This window comes from Anser brachyrhynchus (genome assembly GCF_964034855.1).
Source record: "Anser brachyrhynchus genome assembly, chromosome: 7".
Lineage (NCBI taxonomy): Eukaryota > Metazoa > Chordata > Aves > Anseriformes > Anatidae > Anser > Anser brachyrhynchus.
Window position 1 is genome coordinate 36,945,757 of NC_137701.1, and position 27,911 is coordinate 36,973,667.

Genomic DNA, 27,911 nt, shown 5'->3' on the forward strand with positions numbered 1-27,911 from the left:
GCCTGTATTTGTGCTCCTACCTCAGCAAAGTTTTATTGTGATTTACCTCTGAAACACCTATTAAAGAAACAAGCAAGGCACTTTGGTGGCTTTCTCTATTTCGATGGTTTAAAACACCTCCTTGCCTTCTACCTTTCCTTCCTCTCAAACATAAAAGGAAATGAGATCTTTGTTGGAAATTTGTATAGTTATTATCTAGGCATATGGAAGCACTGTACTATGCCTCAAGCTAAGAAATACTGTATCTTTGCTTTTCAAAGTGGCTGAATCAAGCCTCAGGAAACACAGAATTGATACAACCCAGACACACAAATCACTTTCAAGTAGACAGTCAATCTCATTTCTCTATCCGTTTATATCCCAGAACCTAAATGTTTCTCCTCTCCTTTGACCAGGGATTAGGTTGGCATGGCAAAAGCGTTCTGACACAGCAAAACAACGTACACGGGTATTTTTCAATCCGAGTCACTCAGAATTATGTATGTCTGACACAGTTCGTTCCAAATTATAGACAGAAAGGTGGTATTTGGATAAGAAGCCTTATCACTACACAAGTAAACTTCAGTGCTAGCTCTACGTCATACAGAACACACCATGCTTTATTTAGCAGACTTCAAAGAAACTTAACAATTTCTGAGGTTATAAACACAATCTGCTCTGCAAGGCTTTATACACTTCAGTAAGCCAGAGTCAACGCTAGTTCTAGTCCAACATTTCCTACTGACTCCTTGACAGCATTTTTCTCTTCCCTTTTGCTTTTCCATCCCTGTACGAGCCTCCTCCAGTTGTTACAGTGCTGCAGTTCTGCTCCCGCAGCACTCAGGGTGGAGTTCAGCTACAGCTAACAACACGCAATTTGATTATTTCTCTGTTTTGTATTGAAACTTTCACAGGCCTCGCACGGAAGAACACGTGGAAGGCCGCACCCCTGGACCCCAGGTTAACAAATATCTGATCCCTCCTACCAACAGACCTGATCAACCAGTTACTTCTCCCCAGCGTGGAAAGTGACCTTTGCTCTTCCCCCAGTTCAACTAGAGACCCGTTTCAGGAATAATTTATAATGCAGGCAGTATTAGTGCAATAAGTTTACAGCCAAACAGCTCTCCCAAGAGAAATTATTGGAGGCCCCTTGAGTTTTGGTCCTAAGGCAGGAATGCTGGAGCTGTCTGTGCACTAGAAACAACAGCCCCTACCTCACCTTTCTCCTCTTCATGAAATCTGCTACTCTTTCACTATAATAACTGCCTCAAGGCTTCTGTAAAGAACTTGTCTTTCCATTTAACTTCCCAGACTCTTAACCGCCTACTAAGCGTAAAAAACAACACGCTTTCCCCAGACCTACCCTTAGCTGAGATAGCTCTCACCACCACCACCCCCATTATTAATTTTATTTTCATATCATTAAGCTTTTACAACTCACCCCATTCATCCTGCATAGCTCTACACTTCTGAATATCCATTCTTCAGGTAGTAAATCCTAGAAACAGGAAACTGTATTTCTTTTAGAGCACCTTAAAAGCATTCCTGCCTTTTGTTTTCTGCCCTTGCTCCCTGAATCCTTATGAGGTCCAGGTGTTTTCCACCAAGTCCAATGAGGAGACACCTGATTAAAGAATCTCAGCTGACCTGAACTTTTATCCTCCTTAATCACACCTGACCTGAACCCATTGCACCTGAAAAAAAGGCAAAATCCTGACGAATACTTTCTAACTTTCATCTCTGGTCTTTTAAAAATTGTATAAGACACCATAATTATTCATGAAGTAAAAATAAAATTAAATTAAATTAAAAAATGGAGCAAGTAAAGCAGTGGCTGGTGTGATCCCAGTATCTGCATGGTTTATAATGCTGGGGGAGGCCCATATTTGCTGTGAGCCAGGTATCTCTTTCAAGAAGACTGAGGTGCTTCTGCAGATCTTTAGATGTCTGCGTAACCTTAGCCAAAACATTAGCAGATGAACGGTAGCTCTTGGATCTCAGCTTTAGACCAAGTACTTAAATACTTCATAAATTTCAAATTAGTGTCTAGGTCTTGGGGGGAGGATCCGGTGATAGAGTTTATAAAGTTATAATCACTGCCATCAGATAAAGCTTAAAAGAAAATGATGGATATGTCTAGGCTTACCTGCCAACAGGGCTATAAAAAATAAAGAACAAAACAAACAGAACTGGAAATGGCATTAATATCTGATTTTAAAATAAAATTGATTCTAAGTTCAAGCAACTTCCTTGTGGTATTGTTTAGTTCGCTGCCTTTCTTGCACTGTTTTTCTTATACCAAGAAGAACATTTTTAAGTGACATGTCAAAGTTATACATCATCAGGCTGGTGTATCATGGTTCAGAAAATTTAAAAAGCAGCAGGTTGCTAGGACCCCTGGTTAAAAAGCAGCTTTCCAGGCAATGGTTTTGACATCATTTTTTCTTATTGGCTATCGATATTTCCAACAAATTATTTTTACACCTCAGCCTGTGGAGTCATAGAGAACAGGGATGGACATCTCTAATTAGCAGCTGCAAACACCTGCTTTCTTCTTATAGTTTTCTGTTTGTTTTTTTTTTGTCTTTTTTTTGTTTTGTTTTGTTGTTGTTGTTGTTTGTTTGTTTTAAACACGCTAATTCCCTGCAGTTTTGCATATTTTGTACAGTTTTCTTGAAGTTACTTGTAACTGATTGAAGTTGGATACTAAATTAACATTCATCTGAGTACTTAAAAGTTTCACACTTACTGAAAAGTAAGTTAGAGTTTACAAAAAATAAGTCTTTAACTATATGTATTACTCATGCAAACAGTAATCTTATTTAAAAATAATTTTATGTAAATATTTTGCAAAGTAGTACAACTGAGGAAGCGAACCAAAATTCCAAATCTGAGTGTCAGTATGATCTTCTGCCTCACACAACAGAAAACCAGTATGGAAGAAACTAATGCTTTCCAGGGACACTATTGATACATTTCTGTGATCTAGAAAGGATGCTTGCCACAGGCTGAGACAAACATTAAGTTTTTTCCCCAATATTTCTTTTTCCTTTTCTACCTTTCCCTTGTTGGTTATGGTGAACACAGACTAGTGTCATAATTATTTTTTGTCCATATACTTTCCAGTAGAATAGCAAACATCATATATGAAGTAGAATATAGAGAATAGGTCTATAATGTGACATCACAATTTTGTATTGTATTTGCATATTAATGGTGCTGGTGGGAAGTACAAATTGAAAGAAGTTATTAGAATATGTAAGCTGAATTTTCCTGCATAAGCCATTTTCATATCATGTCACCATAAAAAAAATTGTGATGAATGTTCCCCCTGAAGCTGACAAGTTACAAGGGCTTGTACTAAGGGAATAATAACTCCAAGATTCATAAAAACGGTAATTACTTTATCAACCTTCTAGTCACATTGCAGACAGATACACTGAATCACTCCAAAATAACACTGACATAAAATTAGACTTTACGTTGATATTATATTTTTTACCTGAGGTGCCCTTTAAAAGAAAAGTCCAATATATTACAAATTAGCCCAGAACCAAACAATCTTGTTTATCTCATGCATCTAAATAATGAGGTAAGGCTGGATGGGTTAGAGAGAAAAAGGAGTAGACAGCAAGAGGAGAGAAGTATTTGAGAATGACACTGGCCAAGGAATAAGTGACTGTGTCTTATGGCTATGAATAGCAAAGGTTAAGAAGTTGAAGGCTCCTGATAAGGCACCATCTTCTTGGACAACCTCCTAGGAAGGACAGTAGAGACAAAAAGACTCCATAAACCCAATCAGCTGAAAACAGAGCTGGATTAATTTATAAACGAGGTTATGCGGTGGTGCCATGACCCAGGAAGGTCCTCTCATCCCACATTCCACTCGCTCCTTCCATCACCACCTCAGCTGCCAATGACATTCACAAATGACGCCTAATTAACCTGAAAATCCCTTTTTATTTCCTGTGTGAAACTGCCCCGTGTATCTGCACCTTCACAGGTACAGAAATGATCAGAGACAGCTACCTGCATTAACAAAAATAGATCTTGTCTCTGGAGGTAGACCCGGCATGATTTTTCAGAGCAAATCTGGAACCTATAGAGAAGACAGCTGAGAAAAGTAGTGCAGTCTGCAATAGAGAAGACAAAATGCTAATTGTGACCGTGTAATTTCTTACTAAGCAAGGTGGGGATCTCTGTACTCCATCCTCAAACCCTGTTTCGCTGTATAACATCTGCGAAGTGACAGGGACCTGCTGACACCTTTGTCCTCACATCCCAATCCTTCCAAAGACCTAACTGTTAGGCATTTGTTGTGTCCAGTCCTTCATCAGTATGCCTGAGAGATAAGGGATGCTACCATGGAGGGTGGGTGGTAGAAGTGTTTCATTTACTTGCTCAGAGCTGAGCATTTAAGCAGCATGTGTTCTGTGTTTTGTGACAGGGGCAACTGGGGGGGCAGAAAAGAGGAGCTCATTACTTCTTCATTGTTATTTCTAATTACTTCTTTCTCATCGCTTCTCACTCACTACTTGCTGTTGTGCATCCTGGAGGGCTACTAACGTCACTGGTGTGTTCGCCCCCATTTTGGGGGACAAAATTTTAACATGCAATTTGTCTCACCCAGCAGATCAGTTTACCATTTTCTAGAATATTAGGTTTGTGTTCTGGCAAAACACAGCTTTAGACACTAGAAGATTTTTGACATTCTCACTTATTGGTGTTCTCACGGTGTTCATCAATTCTCAATCAGGAAAGCATTGGGCCCTGAAACACATAGTCAGTTTGGGGTGGAAACAATGGGATTCAACATATTTCTGTGCATAATTTCCATTGAAATGCATGGGATATACAAATATATAAGATTAGAAATGTCTAAGATAAGAAAAGTGATTACAATTTTGAAGGCTACACAACAGACAGCAGCAGAAAACCATCTTCTAAACAATATTGAATTTTGTTGTTGTTGTTGTAGGTATAAAATTATTTTGATTGCCCTCCCTGTGTGAGCATGAACTACATTTACTAAAAAGTTTTCATCGCATTATTTTAATTTCTAATGAGTCCTTATGCCAGAGCACCAATACAGCTGGACATTTTTCAGCAGTCATTTGCAGCTGGAAGTCTCTCTGCAGAGTAACTCTATCTCCCCTGTGAGCTTCCAGGCTAAATCCAGCCTGAAGAGGCAATAGCTCAGCCTTTGTTCCAGCTCAGTCCTTGACCTTTTTGTTTACAGTGCTAATAGGGATAGCAGTTACTCAGATTCAAAGTGGCATTTTTGAGATGTGAATAATCACATGAGAAAATGGACCAAAACAGTCAGTACATTCACAGTGCCTGCCTAACTGAGCCATTAGCTACTTAGGATTCGGCCACTAGCGCTGATCTGTATCAGAACAGAGACAGTGACCTATAGGAGAAATAATCCATATCCCATTACCAACTCTCTGAGACATTTGTTCCTTCTAAAGTCCAAGATTTTCAATGACATCCTTCTAAAAAGGCTCTCTTTCATGTCACTTTTATCATCCTGACCTTGCTCTAGTGGGAATTTCAGTTCTGTCCTTTGAGACATGCAGATGATGCAAAATTTCACTCTCTCCTCTTGCCGCACAAAGATCCAAAGAATAAAGCTCCAGCTTGTGACTGGGCTGTCCCCCTCTCCTGCGTGACCGGCCGGGCAATGTGTGCTCCTGGTCACGAGGCTGCAAGCGTGTCTCGCTGTCCCTGCAGCGCCAGCCACGCTGCAAAGGGAACACGCCTTTCTATAGGAAAGCTATTGATTTGATGTATTAAATAGGTATTATACACAAAATACATTTACTGAACTGCTTCTTGCAGCAGTGTAAGTTATCCCGTTTGACAATAGAGTCTTCACAAGTGGGAAAATGTGACATTCGAGACACCAAATAACTGCCCCTGTGTTTTGCTTGGCAACCAAAGGTCACTGATTACAGTCCTGGAGATCTTAACATAGCTTTTCTGCAGTCCCCTGTAATACTCCTTGAATGAGCATAAGACACTCTATGCTGAACCACTGCGGCTTGGACTTCCTTAATTATATGGGAATAAGATAAAGATTTCCCCAAAGCACTGCAGTGACTCAAAGGCACTCAGGTTTGCCCAACTAATGGGGTCAAAACCTCTGTAAATGTCAGGTTCACAGGTATCATGACTCAAGGGCTATGGCCTTAAGTACAATGCAGGCAGGAGAGTTGTAATTATGACACTTAAAACTATTCAGAAGACTGAAACCATGCATTAAGTATAAATGGAGAGTATAAAAAAAAACTGTACGGCGACTAGACTGTTTGCTACATCCAGCCATGGGTTTAAGGTTACCAATTCAGAAAATTCAGCACTTATCACTGCACTTTGCATCTGACTTTTATCAAAAAACGGTTATTTTTTGTATCTTGGGGCCAGAAACGCACAGGAAAAGAGTGAAGAGTACCTGAAGAGATGATAGAGGCTGTGTTGTTCTGAATTTCTGGTGCCATATTACTACCCTTTATTATGGCTTTGAAAAGCAAGATCCTTGAGGAGTGGAGGATTTTCACCACCAGTGTTGGGGTCCTACACAATGACTGGAGCATGAGAATACTATCTGTAGGACAATGAGTCTAAACTGTTGCAAAAAGAAGAGTGTTTTTTGTTTGTTTGTTTGTTTGTTTTCCTTTCTTTTTGGAGCTTTGATCAATAAGTACTAAAATATCCTTCAAAGTTCATAAAAACACTTCTCTGTATATCGGTGGACTCTTAGCCCCTTCTAACTTGATTCACGGCCTTAATAAGTTCAGTCATCTGTTCTTCCCTTCGAGTCTCACTTGAATGTGGAGAAAAGCCTTTTTTTGATTTATCAGCCCCGGAAATTCTGTAGTAGCAGTACGTACAGCACATCCAGCAACCGTTTCCTTTCAACTACACTGAGGTTGTACAAGTAAGGCCTCTCATTTACAGTTTCCTTGATTTCACAGATGAAGAGAGGAAAGCCATTGCCCACTACAGTGTTTAAGAGGCTTGTAAAACGTATATACAAATCTTAACTAATCTCCCCAGGAAAAGGAGAGTTGCTGCTCCAGTTTCAATTTCCCTGTAATTTCAATGTATTTAAATTTCAGATGAAGTTGATACAAAGAAAAGTGGCATCATAGAAATGCTATTAGCCATCTGACTTTCTATGCAAATCTATAGCCATGAAAGATTACTGGAAATCATGTGGTTGAAGCACTGCAGTACATGTAGAAAACGTAGCAAGTAAGGTCATACTTGCAAGCAAATTCACATGATAAGAAAGAATTGCTTTGATGATTTTTAAAACATCATAGTCATACTATATTGGGTCACCCACACTAGCTTGAATCTTTTTTTAAAGTTATAATAAATTGAAAAATCCAATTTCTTGGATGAAATATTTTTATTTTTAAGTCAAATTCAAGCTTGATTGAAATGTACTTGCAGGATTTGCAAAGTAAGCCAAGTCTGCAAAGCAATCAAGAAATTTTGACGTAGGTATCTGGAATAATGTGTCATACATGCTCTCCGAGCTTTCAATGTGAAGGGTCCCTGTGATGTACGGGAGAGGGGAACTCTGGGATTCAGCATACCTGGTAGGCATACTCCGTTCTGGTGGAACTAATACATTTAGTTGCTTAAGCTTAATGGGGAAGATTTAAAGAAGTATTTGAATATGCATTAAAAAAAAAAAAAAAAAGGAAATCTGTGTTTCTCATTAGAGAAAGTTGAAATAAAATAAAAATTCCTAACTTTCAAATGACTTTTAGTGCTCTTCTACTTGTCCTCTCTATCAAACAATACTGCATTAGCTGCTATGCTCTCATTTAGGCAGATAACTGCGATCACAGCAGTAATTTGGGCCTGAGCTAAGAAAACTCTTGCATCTCTTTTGCTGTGATAGATCGAGGACTGACACATGACCTGGACACCCCTTTTGGCCTGGAACACAAAGATGCTGTACATGTCCTAGTTGTTTCAGAATACATTTTGGGAAGCCTTCATCGTGCCCACATGACTGCGTAAAATTTTATATAACTATTTGTTTTTAATCCAGTCATCTGTAAATTAAATGGGTGATCTAACATCTTGCCCACTAGTGTCTGTTGGATGTTCTTTGAGGATTTCTGGATATCAAAGTATAATCAGACTTTTTGCTGAGAAATAAAGTACTTTTCTTCTGTCTCCCTCTGGTTGCAATGGGATTATCAGGAGAGGGATTTGTTATTATTTTATTCTCTGGCAGCTTTAAAAGAGAATTGAGATATTATATGTTTCCTTGGAAGTCCTTGCAAGATTTTGTCTTTTCAAGTGCTTGAAGCTGCAGTGCCCCTGGATCTCTTGCGACAAAGAGCTCTGACCTCTCTGCAGCAGCCTCGGTGCGCTGAGCATGGAAAGGAGGCAGAGGGTCCTGCAGCTCAGCCTGCATGACAAAATCCCTTGCACAGTGAGGACCCTCCCCAAAGACGTTGGTGCGGGGGTGTTAAAATAGAGAGCAGAAAGCTGGGCTATGAAGGAATACACACAGCGGGCTATTTCTGGGTGAGGTGAACTGGAACGAGCTCTTGTTTCTGTAGCAGTTGGCAGAGCCGAAGCCAGCTGGCAGAAGAGCCCCAGAGCAGGAGAGGAGTTTTGGATGAAGGCAAAGCCAATGCAGAACCTGTTTTCCACAAAAATCCTCTTGTTGAGATAACATTAAAGGCGGTAGTCCTGCAAAAAGAGCCTAGTGTACCCACCGTTCCAGGTATGCCATATTCTGTAGCTCAAATAATATTGTCCTGTTTTCTCCGTTCTTTTTTGAAAGAAGTAAAAATAGTAAAGAACTTGAAGTACTTGTGTCTCGACCAAACCCCTGTAGCTATCTCCCGTGCTTTTTGTGGGGTTGACTTCCACTGCATACATCACGTTACAGGGAATAATACATTCACACTACAGACTTACACGCACTCTGCTCTGGCACGTTAGGAGGCAGCAAAGCCGACTTCAGTACACCTCTACCAGTATTATTTTTTTATGTGGGCTACCAAAGGACAAGGCAGTTTTAAACAAATCTTTCATGTCATCAAAGAAATCCTCACATCACCAGTCATTTGCTGGGACAAAAAAAAAAAAATATCTACATATTGCTTGAGGGGAGCTTTTCTGCTGTTTTACCGTATTGGTAATAACAATTACTTCCAGAAGTTCAGAGCAATGAAAACTTATGGGAGCGTATGGCAGGTGTGACATCTCTGCCTTTTACAACAGAATCAGCACAGACTCTTCACTGCTTTTTACCTTTAAAATTATTTTAAATTGGCTTGTTGGGACCAAGCTGATTTTCCCCAAACTGTGTCTCCAATTCTGCTCTAGCTTTGAAGACGAGATAGTTGGCAAACGTTATAAAAGCCCCGCTGTGCACACAGGCTTTCTGAAAAGCTTGAAGCTGCCTTCACTGCTAGGAACCGCACTTCTCAAAGGCTTCCTTAGGCACCGAGCACTGAGCAGTGCACTCCTGAGCTCTGCACACATCGGAGCTCACCGGTGGGGAGGTACATGGTGGAGGATGAGGGGACCGAAAGGGCTGCAAACCTCTGTGAGCCTCCCCTCCCTTAATTACTCCCACGAGGCTGTTTCAGGAAAGGGCTTGGGGTATTTCTCACATCTTCATCAGTCCCCAAGGTACCCTCAGAAGGAAAGAGCAAATGCAAAGAGCATCAATATGTGGGCTTAGCCTTAAATTGCCTGTCGTGCCACAGAGGTAATGTTACAATTACCGGCTTCTGTTGGCCTTGCTGCAGAAGGATTTCCTTAAGTTTTCACACAAAAGGGGAGAACGGTACAGAACGCTTTCCCTTTAAATACCCTCATTCTAGATGCATCTGACACAAATATTTTTATAATTATTGTTTTTTAATCTACCTGCAGTTTCTTTTCAGAAAGACCGCTCTAAAATCCTGTCATTTTTGGTACCGAGACGCTTGTATTTGCAACCAATACGGGGTGAGCAATGAGCTCTGTGTCGATATGAATCTGCCGTGAATCTGCAGAGGCAGATGCTCTTATTAAACCACAGCTTTATTTGATGACCCAGTGAGTACAGCAGCATGCAAGTGATTTCTCTATCAACCCCACCTTTCGGCACACAGGAAAAGGTGATGGTTTTCCTCCCAGAAAATTCACTAAGAGACAGGAAAGTATGAGTAATTTTATCATAAGGCAACTAGCCACCTGATATGCCACCAACAACTTTTAAAATGTGTGAACTTGAATTAATAATAAACTAAGACCCAAAGAAGGAAGGACCTAATGGGAAGGACCCTTGCTGGAAGCACAAGGTGTGCCACAGTGCATCAGGCAGCTGAACTTTCCTATTTAGAAGTGGCTCCTGAAAAAAGTAACTAACTTATACCTTTTTGAATATTGCAATCTTTTACCATAATCCTGTCCAGCATTGTAATAAGGGACTAAGTAGCATCTACAAAAAACATGAAGTAACACAATTAGTTTTTTTTGTAAATGGTATGCAAAGTAACAACTGCATTATCATCTGTAGTAAAAACCACTATCCTCTGACGATACATTTCTCTGTCTAGACAGAGAAAAGTGAGCTATGATCCATCCGAGCAGTAAAAAGACACTTCAGCTGTTGATTTCCTCAAGCCAACTCTGTAAAAATGGTGGCAGGATGTTTTAAGCAGAGGGCCTTCATTTGCAAAATCTGCTCTCGTATTTTGCTGGAACCAAATTGCTCTGACTTCGGGATGCAAGGCAGGTACATTCATTCTGGCAGCCTTTTAATCGAAACTCGTCTCTGGCAGAAAGGCAGTTCTCATGTGTGACAGTAATGTAGATTTATGGAAAATAATAAGGCGATCAGCTGCCCTGTAGAGTTATTATTTTGTTTCATTCAAAAAAATAAGACACTGAGACTAAACTGATGGGTTGATGTATGCAATGACATGCGATGCCTGTTTCATAGTTCAATGATGTTAATCGAAAAACTCCCATTGCCTTCACTTACGAATCAGCCAGCAAGTTTAAAAACAAGGCAAAACAAAAACTCAGTAAGAAAAAAAAAAACAAAAAAACTAGTACTAGGTAAATACCAGAACAAGAGCCATTTTATAAATATCCAAATAGTTAAAAGAATTTTTTCTGAATGTCCCTTTGTGTTCCTTTGGTTTTGATACTTAAGCAAATTTAAGACAAGATTAATCACTGAAGCAGTGCATTTAAAATTAATATCTCAGAATATGTATTGAATATTATTAGATGAATTTTAAATTTATAATCATGTTTATACAAAAGTAATTATGACTTTTTTTGTTCATCTACCTCCTGATTATAATCTCGTCCTAATAATAAACTCTGCCAGATCGATCCAAGTTCTTTCTTTGACTTTATTGTGCATGGGAGCAGACACCTAGCCAGAGAATAAAACGTACTGCATGATCTGGTGCATCCAATTAAAGCTGCTTCTGTTTCAAACACCAAGCTACAGAAACACTCAACACTTCTCACAAAAAATCCTTCGCAAAAGATTCCTGGGAAAAGACTGCTAAGAAATACTAATGAGCAGCAAAGAATACTAATGAAAAAAACTCATAGGGCAGAAATTAAAGATGATGCAGTTGCACATACATATGCTCATCTTTTCTGCTATGACACAAGGAAACATGAAAGTCAGAAAAAAACGTTGTGTCAACTTTGAGACAAAACCCTGTGTTGAAAGTACAACTGCACACAAGACTGTTGTGTCATTCCTCTTTTTGTTTATCAGGCCAGAGACATTTTCAGGAAACCTGCTTTTTTTCAATTTTGTAATTAATATTTTCAAAACTTCATTTCAAGCACACGAAATTGTTTATGCTGAAATAGCTGAAAGTATTTAAATCATCTGGCTTCACACCTATTTTTATAGTGGTAAAAACTGCGGGTTTCAATAAAAAATCATTCATTTAACCACAAGCCAAATATCATGGTCTCAGGCAGGTCAAGTTGAAAAGAAGATAGTTTTCCATCAGGATACAGACTAGCCAGAAAACAGGATGCATTACACACGGTAAATATTAACACAAAACAAGCCCAGGAATCTCTTGGCTGAGTGTTTCTCCACTCGGATGCTTTTGCGATGTGAGCACCTCAGAGGAAACATTTCTGTCGCTTCTTTTAAACCCCGTAGCTTGATCCTGAGCCTTTGCAACATTACATGATCTAATAACAGGCATCAGCTGTTAAATGGAGACTCCTCTCCATCACATGCAATTAAGAACTATCTGAGACGTTTCTCATCAAAGGGAAGATACCATGACATTTCTGATTTACATCTAAGGGGGCTTATGTTCATCCCAGTGAGCAGTACCCCAAGGGAGGCTGACTGCATGAGTCCGCTCTGGGGAAGTCATGCTGCAGTAGCTGCTTCTCACCAAACTGCTTTATTTGTACAGGACAGCAAAATCATTTTAAACTACCAGTACCAAACTGCGTACCGCCCTGTCAGCCTTCATAGATAGTTTATAACTCAAAAGAGAGCAAACTTATCTAGTCACTATCTGATACTTCCATTTCCTTGCAAAGTTTTTCCGTTTTCTGTGGAAAACGTACTTACTCCTAAGTCCCAGCAGCTTTTTTTTTTAATTTTTTTTTTTTTTTACCAAGAGATCAGTTAATCTTTGTAGACTGTTCAAAGCAGTGATTGGGTAGATAAGACTCTAGCAAAGTAAATGAAATAGGAGGGTACTGGAATGGCTAGCAGTGCTAAAGGTCCCCGTGTCAGAGTTGTGCCCATTTTGTGCTCCAGATTTTGTCGAGGCCTTCACAGGCTCCGCTGGATGAGCAGGGGGGAGGCACCAGGCAACGGCACTGCGCCAGGTCAGAAGCACTGGCCTTTAGTTATTCCCCAGCTTCCCCGGCTTCTTCTTCCTAGAACATCTAAAATTGCTCCTTTGAAGGGCTCGTGCAGCCAAAATCCCTCGCTGGATGCGAGTGCTGCCTGCAGGCCGAGGCCTGTTACCAGATGGGGCGAGCACTTCCCTGGCTGCACTGCAACGTGGAATACACTTTGCGAACCTAAGTGGCAGCAAACATTTAGGATCACCGTATGCTACCCTTACTTATTCTCTGTAACTTCCGCACAGCCTTCAGCTATGGCATCAGCCAAACTCCGCTGTTGATATTTGGATTATTTGTTTCACGTGGCACATCAAGTGGCACAAACATAGAGGGTCTCGTACTCCCCGTGGCAGTGAAACTTGGAGAGGCAGCGCATTTTTCCTCACTCCTCATCAGGGTTTTGAGTCCAGTCCTGACATTGATCAGCTCACAAAACTCCGAGTGATTTCAACGAGAGTTCATATATAGCTCAACGGAAAAGTGGGATTTATTAACACACTGCCGGAGCTCGCGGACTGCTGCTGCTACGTTATTGATCGGATCCTGTGAAACGGCATGTCTACCCAGGGAGATTATGGATATAATCAAGTAAGGGACATCAGACTGACTGATATTTGTACAAATTTCATATTGCTTGTTATTTTCCTGGTGCTGCGTGCAGGGAAACAGAGGGAGCAACAATATAGGTGGGGAATAATCTCTAAAAAGTGACTACAGAATGAGCTTACAGAAACTAAGTGGCATTTACCCAAAGCAAGAAAAGATCCTATCTGGGCCTTATCAACAGTACTTTTCAAGGTATGAAGTTCTCACAATAGCTCTTTCTTGTTTGGGGTTATTTTTTCCTCACTTAGCTTTAACCTTTCTGGCCAATCCACCCCTACAATTTCTTCCTCATGAAAAATCCCAGCTGACACTGGCCTGAGGTCTGCCTACCCATTCTAGGATTTGGAAAACAAGTTTCCTTCCCATGTGATGTGCCTGGGCTCAAGGCTTCAGGTGGACTTTAATCAAATTCACACTGCCCTTTGCTTGATCTGAACAATCAGCTCAGAAAATTTCTCATTATGGTATTTGTAAGAAGAAATAATAACCTGTCTTCCTGCAAGCAAACACAATTTCAATGAACAAAATTAACGGCTGTTTCTGTTAATTTTTTCCTCCTACTGATGTGATAGGTTATACATGAGGTGTAATTACAATAGTGTCAACGTCTCTGTTGAAAGAGTTAATCTGCAAGGAAAAAATCCCACCAGTAAAAAGAAAAAAAAAAAAAAACATGCTATTCAGATGAACTGTTTATTTGGTAGCTTTTCTGTGATCAAATTGAAGCTAAACTGAACTGCTGAAACAATAAAAGTAAATTGTTGCTTGGGGTTTGCAAACCTCAATTAAATAAATATTACGCAGTAAACAACATTCTGGATTTTAATTAGGATAAAACAACTGAAAAAGAAGTTACCAACCATTTACCTTTATCTCATAGTAACCTTCAAATATTTCTTATCTTACATGAGAGCATATAACAGAGGTATAGCTTAAAAAAAAAAAAAAAAAACGCACAAATGAAAGCTCCAGCTTTACTTTCATCAGTACCAAGAAGTCATCTTAATATACAATTCCCCTCCTGAAAAGTTTCCATAAAACTTTAAATTAGATAAATATAGGTATTCATGGTGGTTTTCTGCTTGCAGCTTTTCAATTACTTTTAAGAAAGCAAAACATTTTGAAAAAAAACGTGATCGATTAGTTGCACTCCCTCTAACAAGAAAAAATAACCATCTAATTATCCAGGCATACAAAAGTGAATGCTAACTGTGGGGTAACTAATTTTAAATGGCAGCTACCAGGATGGAAAATCATGGCTGATTTTGCATTTTTACCAGTAGGTGTAATGCAATGTGATACAGTATTTTCAGTATCCATTTGCTTTTTTGTAATGCTGTGCACTTTGTAACAGAGTTGATTGCTTTGTTCAGTTGCTGGCATACCTTTTGCAGTGGAGTTAAAGCAGATTCCTACTGAGACAGAAGACACCATCCATGCTCCCATCTCCCACCAGTTTGCTCCAGCCTCGCAACTGGCTTCCTACAGCAAGCTGAAGCTGCCTTTCCATGGCAGGGAACAGTGTGGAACAAAGAGTAAACTGTAATATACATTATTATGGCTTAAAGAATAAAATGCTGTGTTACTTCTTCACACAGAGCAGCCAACAGACCCCAAGACGTGCCCTTTGGGTGACCCAGCAGCGGCACACGCATCGCATGTGAGGCCATAGGATGCGGGATGGGATGCAGAGAGGCACTCACAGCACCAAGTGATGCGCTGCTCACGGGTGCCTCCAGATCCACGCCACTACGTCCCAATCACTATTTTGTCTGAAGGAATAAAAAATACCACCTGTGCTAACAAATGGATGGGCCTCTGTCCCCCCAGGGAATGTGCTGGCTGTGAGCTCTGTGAATAAAGGCCATGGTTTGTTCGTGCCCCCGGGTGGCTTCCAGCTGCCCACAGGTCTCTCTGCGGGCTGCCAGTCCACTCTCAATCTGGGTGAACCCTCAGGGCCTCCAGGATTTTGGTTCATCTGGGAGGAAAAAGCCAGGATAAAAACCCCTCCCCTGCATCGGGCAGGCTGAAGAACATCACCTTCACAAAAAGATGTATTTATGGACACCGAGTGTTCAAGTGTCAGTTAATGTCACTTAAGCTGTCTTTAAAAAAGTGAGATTCTAGCCTCCTTATAAATATTGTTCCATTATTCAACAGCAAGACAGCACATTCTCAGTGGAGACAAAATTATCGGTCTAAAAATGAATCCATAAGCTAGTAAAGAAATAGCAATGGCATTTCTATGGGCTGACATTTCTGCACAATGTAAGCTATTAATTTCCTAATTACTCAGGTAACACTATTCCAGTGGGTAGCTCAAGCAACAATTTAAATTGAACCTTAAGATTAAAAAATTTGGCCTAAAGGCTTGGATTTCTATCTTCCTTTTACACTACAATCCCTAAAAGAAATTAGCAGGCTCAAATTTTTTTGTGGCTCACACCAGAGAGGAGAGGAGAGCACCTCGCTGCTGAGCCCCTGTCCTGCCATGGAGCAATAGTCACAGCTGCCACATGGTCTCTGGCAGAATGGTATATTTTGAATTACTTTTCTATTTCCCAGAATACCATCTATCCCCCAAAACTGTTTTTTACCATTTCTCTCTCTCTCCTTTTTAGCATGCTGTTAAAACATTTGCATTCACACCTGGAGCAATGCAATTGCTAGGATGCTCACAGACTTCCTCAGTATGAGAAGTTTAAGGGAACACTTTATATCACACGTGTAGGTGTCAATACCTTCTGCTGCTGCTTCTTTAGGTGATGATTCCCTAAATCAGCTTTTAATACCATTTTATTAAGGAGCCAATCCTTATGAAATGTCATTACACCAGCCCCCTGCTCCTGGGTAACCTTCACCAACCTGATAGGGAACATTTAGGTAGGAAAAGAACCTTTTATTACTATTATTAGCAATGTGGAAATGAGGGATTTTTATTTTTTTTCCCCAAGAAAATGACAGAATGATCTGTAAACAGCAGGCCAAAATGTCAACTCAGATTTGCAGCGCGGGTCTCCAGCCGTTCCCCAGCCAAGACTCACACACTGTCTCTGGCAAGCCAGGCCAGCGCTGCAGCCCAGCCTTAGCTGACAGCAGTCCTCTTGGCTCTCTTCGTTCCCTGCCTCTCATCTGCTCCCCTGAACTCCCAGTCTCCTTGCTAGCATTTGTTCTTTCCCACAGAAAGATACGCCCCTAGAATAGGGTTCTCGTCCCTCTGGCAGAGACAATGCCCCAGCAGTCTGATCCTGCGTTACCCAGAGGATAACTGCTGAAGGGCAAAAGGAAAGATTTCCTCCGCCCTTACAAACGTATCACCTTCACTTCCATGTGACCGACAGCTTCCAGGTTTACAGAAGAAAGATTGGCAGTTCTGTGATGTGGAACATCAAGCTAAATCCAACCTAATTCATTTAAAAGAAAATCCATCTTTTAACGCTTCAGTTGGTTGATTTTTTTATCAGCATAACACAGAGCCCATAGCACAGCTGACTTCAGAAGTGACATTGGGGCTATTTCTTTCTCTCCTTGTTCCCAGCCTCTCAGCATTTGTTTGGATAATGCATGCAAAGAAATGAAGAAGGCAGCAGGGAGAAATAAGGCAGCTCCGAGTGCACCGGAGCACTGGCAGGGCGCTGTACTGCTCGCTCTCCAGAAATCAACTCCTCTCAAGTTCTCCAATGGCACTGAGCACTAGAAGAAGAAAATCTGCATTTGGATGACTTAGAGCTCCCTAATTATTATTTTGATATTTCTGTATGTCTCTTGAGGAATGCTGTTTCCTGTGTTCATCATTTCTCTCCATCTCTTATGCCTCGGGGAGCCCCACGTGAGCTCTCAGCCAGCCGCTGGCTCCTCTGAGCCTTCTGCAAACGAACATGCAGGTGCCCTTCTGCCATCAGTTTTCCGACCGGAAGGTTTTAAGGGCCATATCTGACCAGTGTCACTAGCCGTATTCCTTAATGGAAAGCTTATGTGAGCTTATTTAGATGCATATATGTGTGTATGCACACATTACTTCCATAAGCTCCACAAAAAGAAGCTTAAGAAGCTTTCTTGTGCTCGGCTCCAGCCCCATCGCCTACATTTTCTTCCACTGTTAGAGGATTTTTTAGGATATATTAGATAATGGGATGCATGCAACTAAAACCTCTGTTCAAGCTATATTCAGCTGGTCTGTTGTGCCTTCACTGATGGAAATTGTAGCCTAAACAGAGTTCTTTCCTGTGGTACCACAGAACTGAGATTTAGAGAGCTGCCATTAACTGGCTAATGCCTTTTCCCCAGACTTCCTTCGTTGCAGCCAAGCATAAGCTCACAAAAAGGTATCTCAGCCAAAAACTCCCTCTTCAGAGCCTTGGAAGTCATTTTGCAAGGCTGAGAGCCTCTGCAGAGCAGGATGTACAAGCCTTGTTTATGGAGATGAGAAAGAAAGTAGGCAAGCTTCACATCAAATGCATATAAATAGATCGCTAGATAAAAGAATGTATTTGCAAAATGTAACCTATGAAAAATTAATGCTTAAGACAAACACTGTGATCTCACATGTGAAGCAGGAAGACTGGGTGCCTATAGGTATGGAGAACCAGGAAAGAAAAGAGTGTGAATTTGTGAGAGTGCCAATCCAAATTTATAGGAAATCACTGGAAGCTCACACGGCTGCATTTAAAAATTGACTTTCCCCCTTAGTGTCTCAGTAGATCTTGCAGTGACATCTTATTGCTGCTAAGTGAACAAAGCAGCCCTGAATATATAGTTAAATCACACACAATAGCAAACATTAATTAATTGATATTTGAATAGTGTGTTGAGAGCGTAACGGTTGTACAAGTGGGATTTGGGAAGCATTCACTCAAATTTGACATCTTCAGTATTGTCAGTCCTCCTTTCAGCTTCCCGGCACGGTGAGAGCTGTGGTTTCAGAGATGCACAATGCCTGGTGTAATAGCTCTGCGGCTGGAAGTGAAGGTGGGGACCGCGGCGGCTTTGTTCTCCTGTGCCATTGCCAGAACTGCTCGTGCTCCCTCTGCACAATGAGAGGATGCAGGTGATATTCTACTTTTGAAAGTTTCAAGGCGTCCGTAGTTTTATTCAGTTTTTCTGAAAGGTCAGTACCATTCAGATTGCTTATCAATGATACCTCCTCGCCTATGTATCATTTTAATACTGTTGCAACAGTTTTCCTGGTTCAAGTCAGCTCCTAATAAAAGAGGATGACATGTACTAGAAGTAAAGAAAAATAGCTGTAATAATAGTACTCCAGTACTACTTACTTGTCTCTTAACCTCTTCCTTTCAAAGGCTCCCACACTGCAGTGCTCACAAGAAGGTTACCATTGAATTATCCACCAGAAATCTATTGACATCTCTTGCTGCTTTGGTGCAGTGGTGTGCTGGGCAACAAAAAGAGAACTCTTCTCCAATCCCTGCCCCTCTTCCTTCTCAAAGTATGGGTCTGGAAATAAAACCTGTTGCAGAGTGTGAAGATTTTTTAAATTAAGCCCACAGTTCCAGGCAGATATCAGCTCCGACTGATAGCTCGGCCCCCAAGGACGCCGCGCTCGCCCATTGCCCCCCTGCTACTTACAGGCATTGTTCTGTGGAAGCAGTTTTAAAAAATTCTCACTGATCATGAAAGCCAAATAAACTAAATCCCAGAAGCAAAGGCAAAAGCATCAATACAGTTTTCTCTAGCAGCCCACTGCTATTTATACAGGTGACTGTGAACATTCGCACATCAGAAAAGTGGTATTTTGGCATATCTTCCAGGAGCATTCATCTCCCTGATGGATAGCACGGTAAATACGCTGTCCCTGATGAGGAAAAGATGCTTGAATCGTCACAGCAATAGTCTGCAATGAAAGGGATGCAGATTCAGTTCCCTGTCAGATTTCCCTATACAAGATTTTTTAGAAATCTCACAGGTACCTTTGCATTGCAGTTCAAGGATCTAGGTGCTTTTTAATGCCACAATTAAAATCACTGTGCTTTTCCTAACTTCACAGAGGAATTACCTAGATTGATACATTAAAGGATGAAGAATTTGTTAGGGAGCTGGTACCGCACAGCTTTGGTATCTGAAGCGGATGGAAATTGGGACTGGGTGAATCAAGATTCCGACCTAAACCTGAACTGCTTCAACAAATGATGGGTTCAGGCAGGCAGAGGGAGGCTGGGGTCTGCTCCCTTTGGAAGGCACAGAAGCTCCGTAATTACTGAGTTACACCTCTGTCCCCCACATCGCTTTCAAGAGGGACACACAAAACTTCCCAGCAGAGAATGGGGCAGTCTCTCTCCCTGCATGGCATAATGGTAGGGCTTTCCACATTTTCGCTGCTTTCACAGCAGAGGTGGGACAAATCCCATGTTCTCCATGGACAGGCAAGAGAATTTGACATATATATTTAAAAAAAAAAGTAAAGTCTTGTGCTGATCTTGCACCCCGGGCACCCAGGCATTCGCAATGCAATCTGTGTTATCTCATTTCAAGATTAAGCAGTAAAGTAGTCTTGGCCTGGTTCTTCTTAATAACACTAACACCACTTTTACAATGATCTGGGCTGAAAGGTTTAGTATTAAGGAAAATTGCCCTTCCTTTATTACTACCCAATGCTGAGCCATTACATTTAATAAGAAAAACACCGTAGGCTTCGGAAAGAGCAAGATCAGGGTTAGACTCATGCTAACACGGAAACAGTCAGAAATCTCCATTCAGAAGTGTCCCAGGCAATGAAGTTCTCTGAATTCCTCATCTCTTAATGAAGACACGCAAGTCAGAATTTGGAGCTTCTTTCAGTTGAACATCAGTGCGAACAACAAAGAAGAATGAAGATCGATTGGAGTCTTTTGGCATCAAAAAAGCCAGCGCGCCGCGTGTCCTTGTCGGTGCTCCCCAGTGGATATGATCGGAATAGCTGCAAGGACTGGAGAAGCAGTAACTTTTGGAAAGTGCTATATCTGCTACAGAAGCATCACATTAAGTAGACCATTTCCAATGAATCCCAAATGCTCGTGTTCATTAGCTTTTTTTGTGAAAGCAGAATGCCATGTAAAATGTGCATTGCACAGCATGACTTGTACTTGTGCCCTAGACAGTGAAGGAAGTCAAATCACATCACCAAATCAAACATCCCCAGGAAAAAAATCTATCAGAACAAAAGGAAAATTATTCTGCAGACCTGCAGTCAAACAGAACTGGGAAGACTATGATTTCTTTACACAAGAGGACAAAGTACATGTATTTTAAAATAATATCTAAAGCTAATATCTGCTTTATAAACCTTTAAAACATAAAATTATTTATTTTGTTATTACTTTAAATAAACAGTGCATGATGAGTCTGGGGACTGTTTCAGTGTGGAATAGGATATTAAATAGCAATTGTGTCAGTTATGTTATTAAATCCAAATCACAACAGCCATATAAGTTTTTTGTGTTTGGTTTTGTCTTTTTTTTTTTTTTTTTAACCTGAGAGACAGCATCTTATATAAACAATGCTCTCCATAAGTCAAGGACTATGGATGGGAGCTGATGCTGAAGCAAACAGATGTAATCTCTGAGGCTTTGCTTAGATGTGGTAACCTGGTAGCACTTCCCAGCTCCTTGGACAGGATGGTGGCAAGATGAAGCCAAAATGCAACCCCCCCAAATCCCCTTCTTGAGCAGGACCCCCCACCCTGGAGCCCACAAGGACCTCCAGCCCGTGTCAGTGGCAAACCAAGAAACCCTTAATTTAAGATAGCAGAAAAGCAGGTTGTTAAAACACTTTGTTCTTTGGTAAATGTTAGGTGTTTCTGCTTCTTACGTGCACAAATCAATGTGTCAGGCAGGGAGGACTTTACAAACAACACTTTGAACCAGTAAAGAGATTGAGTTCACTAAGCAGGATATGACAAATGTCATAGCTGACTGGAACAATTACTGGTCTTCCTCACATCTTTATAAAAAGTGCAACCTGTCTCATAGCTAGAAGTATTTTTTTTGCCAGGTAGGTGAGCAGGACCAGAGTAACAGGAGTCTTACACCAGAATATTCACTCATTTTTTACTCCTCGGCTCACTACATAAATTTTGCACATGGTGGTCATCAGGATGCTCTTGACTACCGCGTGCTTATTGCTAGTCCTTCTTGGTCATTTATATAAATGTAAAAAAATGAGCAAAAATATTATCTAACTCACCGGGAAGTTATGAACTGTCACTGTTATTGATAACAACAGGAAATGAAATCTACGCCGGTTCCCCTTGCTCAGCATTAACATGGTAAAGTCGTAAAGCAACTGGAAAATGCAGAGCCTGTAGTTCTTAAGTGCAAGGCAAAGGACCAGTTTCTGTGGTGTGCCCCCCCAGCCTGACATCTCTGTGACTCCAGAGTTGCACCAAAGCAGACGCCTGCCACTACTCCTTCATTTGCCAGTCCTCCTAAGACCTTGGTCCGTGGTAGTGCCGTGACAAGTTTCAGATGTCTGTGACTTTAATAAAACAGCTCAGCGTCTGGCCCAGATTTATCATTATATAGCAAAGACGACAAAAGTAATTTACTTAATCAAATCAGAGGCCACGGCCAGGATACTACGCTGGATGGACCGTGGCCAAGGACAAATGCTTCTTGAGAAGGTGGACTTTGCAAAAGTACATTCAGATTGGATTTTAGATAAAAAGTAATGCTTTACTGTGGACATCTATGGCAAATTTACCCACAAGCAAAGATATTTTTAACTGGTATTTTTGAAGGAGCTACGAACCTTTCCTAGCAAAAGTCCTGCAGCAGCAATCTATGCAGAGGGGAGATGGTGCTGACCACCAGCACGGCCCACTGGCTTTTCCCACCTAAATCCCTGTCTTCCCAACAGCAAGGATGGCAGATATGGAGCACACCCTGCCTGTTCCTGCTATGCTCCTCCAGGTATCTGATTGCGATATCTCCTTGGACCCTGGAGACCACTGTAGAGCTGGCGTGGACTCCACAGGGCACAATCCAGGGACACAGAAGGAAAAGCAACACAGGAAAAGGCCAGTGGGGAAGACAGTGGGATTTGGGGAGTTTTGAGGAAGAAGCCAGCATAGGAAACAGAGAAGTCTCTTGAGTCATCAGGTAACGTAATTTATCACCACAGAAAGCAAAAATCAGTTGCTGTTGCCCAGGACTAAGCACTTCACTAACTCAAGATGTTGGCCAAAAGAAGTCCTCAAAAACAGCCTCTAAAAGCAGCAATTTTAGGGCCTCGATGCCCTTTTGTCCTCCAGAAGGTATAAAAAGCACGGAACAGAAGTCTATTAACTTGTCCCAGAGTACTGGAAATGTCTGACAAACAGCCAGGACTAAACCTGGAGAAAGATGCTTTACAGAAGACGCACTGGCTTATGACAGCATTTAACGTTCAGTCCCTGTAAGTCCTCCAGCTCCATCATGCTCTTGCAGCAAACATTCTTGTCCCTTGGAGAAAATCACCTTCCCTCGGTTCTTCTGGGCTGATCACCTAAACAAGACTGATGTCAGACCATGAAGTCAGAGTGACAGAATTGTCCTCTTCTGGAAGAAAACGCTACAGCACTATCTGTGGAAAACCATGGCAGAAATATAAAGACAAGACAGTGTCCAAACCCCTGCATAATCCATCAGCCCTGTTCCTGTTCATCTCCTCCACCCTGCAAGCCCACAACAGGAGGAGCAGGCTTTGCTCCCAGGCAGAGCTGTGATAGCTGTTATCAAGCACACATCTTAACAGAAGTTCGGGAAAAAAAATCACATTTATCCCCAAATCCTGCCAGACGACTTCAGCTTTCATTCAAGAAGGTTCCTCGGCTGGATAGGGATGACAGCCACGGCACGAGCTCAGGCGTGTGCAGGTGCTGCCATCCTGCTACCAAGGCATTCACTTTGCTAAGCAGAAAACTCTGATTCAAGACATACACACACACACCGGAAAAAGAAAAAAAAAAAAAAAGAAAAAAAAAAGCTTAGAAAAGCTATTTCTAAAGGCTACTTCAGCCTTTTGGAGTAAAATGATATATGTATATATTGGTTTTTAAAATGCAAGTCTCCTCAATCCATGCGAGCCCTTGATTTTTCACTTCCCACCAAAACTACCACATACGTGCCCAGTAACTCACAGACTGGTAGCAAAATCCTGCATTGATGAATAGGTATGCTTGTTGAGTGACACTAGAGATTGCCAGCTCGTAAAGTTGTTGGGTTTTGTTTGTTTGTTTGTTTGTTTGTTTGTTTTTTCCATAAGCACAGTTTGCCAAGTAGTAACTATAAAGTTCAAAAATATTTATTCAGATAGGATCTGATATTGATCTTCGATGAATTCCTGATTTGGCAGAAATTTTTAGGGACCTGACCAGTAATGGCTCCATCACAGTACCAGAGCTCCACCTATAATGAAGCGAATCCCTACTATCTTTGCAAAAGCACAACATGCGAACGTGACTTCTACTTTAATCCTCGAAAAAAACGGATACAGTCTATGCAGTGTTAATAAGGCAATTATCGCACAAGCGGCACATTTTTTTTTCCTGTGATTTCCTAATTAACATGACTATCAACTGCTTATTAATAAAGCAGCTTCCTGTGCTTTGACTTGCAGCATATTGTAAACAAATTTACGATGCCATTTCCTGCTTCACCATTTACATCGCACTCTTAATTCACACTTGTATTTGTTTTTCCTATTTGTTAGGGTATTTCAGAGAAAACTGTACATCATAATGGGGAAGAAACTCAATAGTAGAACCAAAACCACAAAAAGCAGACCGGTGGATTATTTCCTATTAAATTATGCACCCAGGGAGTTTTTCTACAGTATGTGAAACCGCTTGCCGGTAATCTGGACAAACTACCTCCTCCTACATCAGTATTTTATTTGCCTTTCTCCAACAGATGCTACTGACAGTTTACTAAATGGTGCACCGGTTAATGTATTTAGGAGAGAAAAAAAGAACATTTATTTTCATACAAATTAGATCATGCACGAACCCACGTTAATTGCAGCATTTGGGGAAAAAAAGGCTTCAGTCCAGTAAATGAGTCCGGAAACATGATTCTTACTCTTTCTGATGTTAACACCAAGCAACTTCCAGTGCACTCCTCTGCTTTGCGGTTCCCCATAAATGCCATCCCGTGGCTGAATTCTCCAAAGCCAGCAATTTATATATCCATCCCTTGAAATTACATCTTTTGGTGGTGCAGCTGCCTGCAGCTGAGCAGCCTGACTTTGCCATAAGCGCGTGTTGTTTTAAACAAAACAGCGCGGTTTGCACACTGCTTTCTAACTGACTGTCTAATGTGAGAAAGCATTTCGGAGTGAACTTGTGCCGAAGGTTGTGTAAGCATTTAAAGGCTGGGGAGATCGTTTCCTGTAGCATATAACCTGCACCGCACCAGGCTAACTAATGAGTCAGAGAGTGCTGAAACCCTCCGGTCCCATAAACATCCACTAATGAGATGAAACAAGATCTAAAGTGCTCAAACGTTGATAAGTACGGAATGTAGCTCACAATGTACTCTTCACAAATTAGCCAAGGGTTGCTATGGCTCCTTAATGAAACGTTATTATGTTTTAAAACTGAAACCAGACATCTGGGAGGTGCCGGGAGGGGGGAGAAGGAAACGGGAGCGAGTGTTTGAACACCGTTGTCTAGGCTTCCTTTCATCAGCCAGCTGAATTTGCTTACTTGTCCTGAATGAGTGGATCCATTTCTTCAGCTGCCACGGTGCCTGGCGATGAAGCCGAGCAGTGTGTGCTGCCTTCCGCTCCCTGGGAAGTGAGAAGCTCGCGGCTCCGCGAGGGCAGGCGTCTGCAGGCACAGCTACGCGAGCTGCGAGCTCCCGGCCCCCCGCAGCAACAAAGAGCACCCGAAGGATTTGACTGACACCAGCCCACCAGTGGTTTTAACGAAGCTTCCTAGTCATTAAAAAAAAAATTAAGCCCCAAAGTATTGAGGATCATCTATTTCAAGGTAAACTAGGACATGAAAATATTTATTTTAAATAGTTCCTTGTATGAGACTGTATCGATTCCTTTCCTTAGCAACCTTGATATACGTGTATATAAATACATATACATATATATATATGCACCAGCATATATATATACACATATACACACACACATATACACACAGACATGTATATACAAAACTTCAGTGAGAAACAAGGATGGATCTGGCTCCATCCACAGCAAGCCCCAGGACTCACCACCTCCTGGAGCACCCAGACTCTTTAAACAGCACACGCACAGCTCTTTCCTCCTGAGTTGCAGAGCAGGCACTGCATTACAACACAGGCTTCCACGAGAACTCCACGCTCCAACAGTGGCCTTAGAGGTGATGCTGAGATCACCTGGCTAGTGAGTAACTGGTTAAACAAACACTGGCAATGCTGAGCAGCCCCCATAGAGTGAATCTTGGAAACATTTTTAAAATACATCCTTTTAAATGTCTTTTTGAGAGGCTGAATTGAGGGAGGACCGTGCTGACAAAGATTAAATGAGCTGACATTCACTCTGCAGCACTCTGGGATGCAGAAGTCCGCTGCAGGTCCTGCACATCTACCATGCACATGGGCAGCTTGCACAGCCCTGAAACAGAATCCTAGAACGGCTTGGGCTGGAGGGGACCTTAAAGACCATCTAGTTCCAACCTCCTGCCATGGGTCAGGGACACCACCCACTAGATCAGGTTGCTCAGGGCCTCATCCAACCTGGCCTTGAACACCTCCAGGCATAGGGCAACCACAGCTTCTCTGGGCAGCCTGTTCCAGTTCCTCACCACCCTCTGAGTGAAGAACTTCATCCTAACCTCTAATCTAAATCTCCTCTCTTTTAGTTTAAAGCCATCCCGCCTTGTCCAGTCATTGTATGCCTGAGCAAAAAGTTGCTCTCGGTCTTTTTTTATAAGCCCCCTTTTAAGTACTGAAAAGCTGTTATGAGGTCTCCCCAGAGCCTTCTCTTCAGGCTGAAGAGCCCCCGCTCTCTCAGCCTTTCTTCAGAGGAGACCTACTCTAACAGGTCCATGTTCTTCTTGGCCTGGGGGCCCAGACCTGGACGCAGCACTCCAGGTGGGGCCTCATGAGGGCAGAGCAGAGGGGCACAGTCCCCTCCCTTGACCTGCTGGCACCCCTCTGTTGATGCAGCCCAGGACGCAGCTGGCCTTCTGAGTTGGCCAGCTCATGTTAGGCTTTTCGTCCAGCAGAACCCCCAGGTCCTTCTCTGCAGGGCAGCTCTCAATGAGTTCTTCTCCCAGTCTGTGCTCATGTCTGGGATTGCCCCAGCCCAGGTGCAGCACCTTGCACTTGGACTTGTTGAACCTCATTCAGTTCACATGGGCCCACTTCTCCAGCCTGTCCAGGTCCCTTTGGATGGCATCCCTTCCTTCTGCTGTATCAACTGCACTGCTCAGCTTGGTGTCCTCTGCAAACTTGCTTGGGGTTCACTCAATCCCATTGTCTATGTCGCTGATAAAGATTTTAAACGGCATTGGTCCCAAAACAGACCCCTGAGGGACACCACACATCACCGGTCTCCACCTGGACACAGAGCCATTGACCACCACTCTCTGGGTGTGACCTTCAAGCCAATCCTTTATGCACTGAACGGTCCACCCTTCAAATCCATCTCTCTCCGATTTGGAGATGAGGATGTCATGTTGGACCTTGTCAAAGACCTTACAGAAGTCCAGGTAGATGACATTAGCTGGTCTTCCCTTATCAACTGATAAGGGCGGCTTGGAGTCCTGATTCCATCTTTTCTAGCAAACAAGCACGTAAAATATATCAATTTTAAATTTAATTCCATTTAAATCAGTTTAACTGAATCATTTTCAGTCTCCTTCAAATCTCTCCTGCCTTACCTGTGGCAACATTTCCCAACCAAGTCCCCTTTCGCTACTGTGGACAGTACTTGGTATTCCCTGTTGCTGTCTCCTTTCCAGGGTGCCTATTTTCACAACTAAGGAGAGCTTTAATATTTCACACTTATTCTGCTGGCAACTCTGGTAATAGCTCTCTAGGGAAAATATTTAAAAATTTAGAATACAGCTGTACAGTTCAAATGCTTGATAGCTATTCCCGGGCTTGGCACCACTACAAATGACAGGTGAGGGCCTCTACGTGCACTTAATGACTGCCAGCCCAAATTGCAGGACTGGGTTCAAATACCTTTGTATCAATCATTCTGGCTGCTGAATCAATTGAACTGATGTATCGAAGCAGAGGCCTGACCCACTTCTTATTACAGTCAATGAGATATTTTTCACATTAATTACTGAACCTCCCCTACAGATGCAAAGCAAGCAGATGACTTTCCATGGCCCACATTTTCCTGGATGCCATTTTAGGGTACTCTGGTGATTTCTTCTGACCTTAAAAACTTGAGTATGACTTAACCATTTAAATATAACTATAAAGTAAAATGTATCATTTATTTTCTCA

At 41.8% G+C, this 27,911-nt stretch overlaps 1 protein-coding gene and 1 long non-coding RNA gene across 8 annotated transcripts in view; one reads left to right on the forward strand and one right to left on the reverse strand.

Moving 5' to 3' along the window:
• LRP1B (LDL receptor related protein 1B) overlaps positions 1-12,582 on the reverse strand; it is a 553,237-nt gene extending 540,655 nt beyond the window's left edge. For all 6 annotated transcript variants that reach the window (XM_080600673.1, XM_080600668.1, XM_080600674.1 and 3 more), the window contains exon 1: positions 1,424-12,582. In XM_080600673.1, coding sequence (XP_080456799.1) covers positions 1,424-1,463 — 40 coding nt within the window. In that variant the 5' untranslated portion in view covers positions 1,464-12,582. The remainder of the gene's footprint in view (positions 1-1,423) is intronic.
• A 30-nt stretch (positions 12,583-12,612) lies between these two features.
• Positions 12,613-27,911, forward strand: part of LOC308198384 — a 40,717-nt gene continuing 25,418 nt past the window's right edge. Inside the window, exon 1 of one of the 2 annotated variants that reach the window (XR_013953871.1) lies at positions 12,613-27,818. This is a non-coding gene — a long non-coding RNA (uncharacterized lncRNA). The remainder of the gene's footprint in view (positions 27,819-27,911) is intronic. The other variant, XR_013953872.1, reaches the window with a different exon arrangement.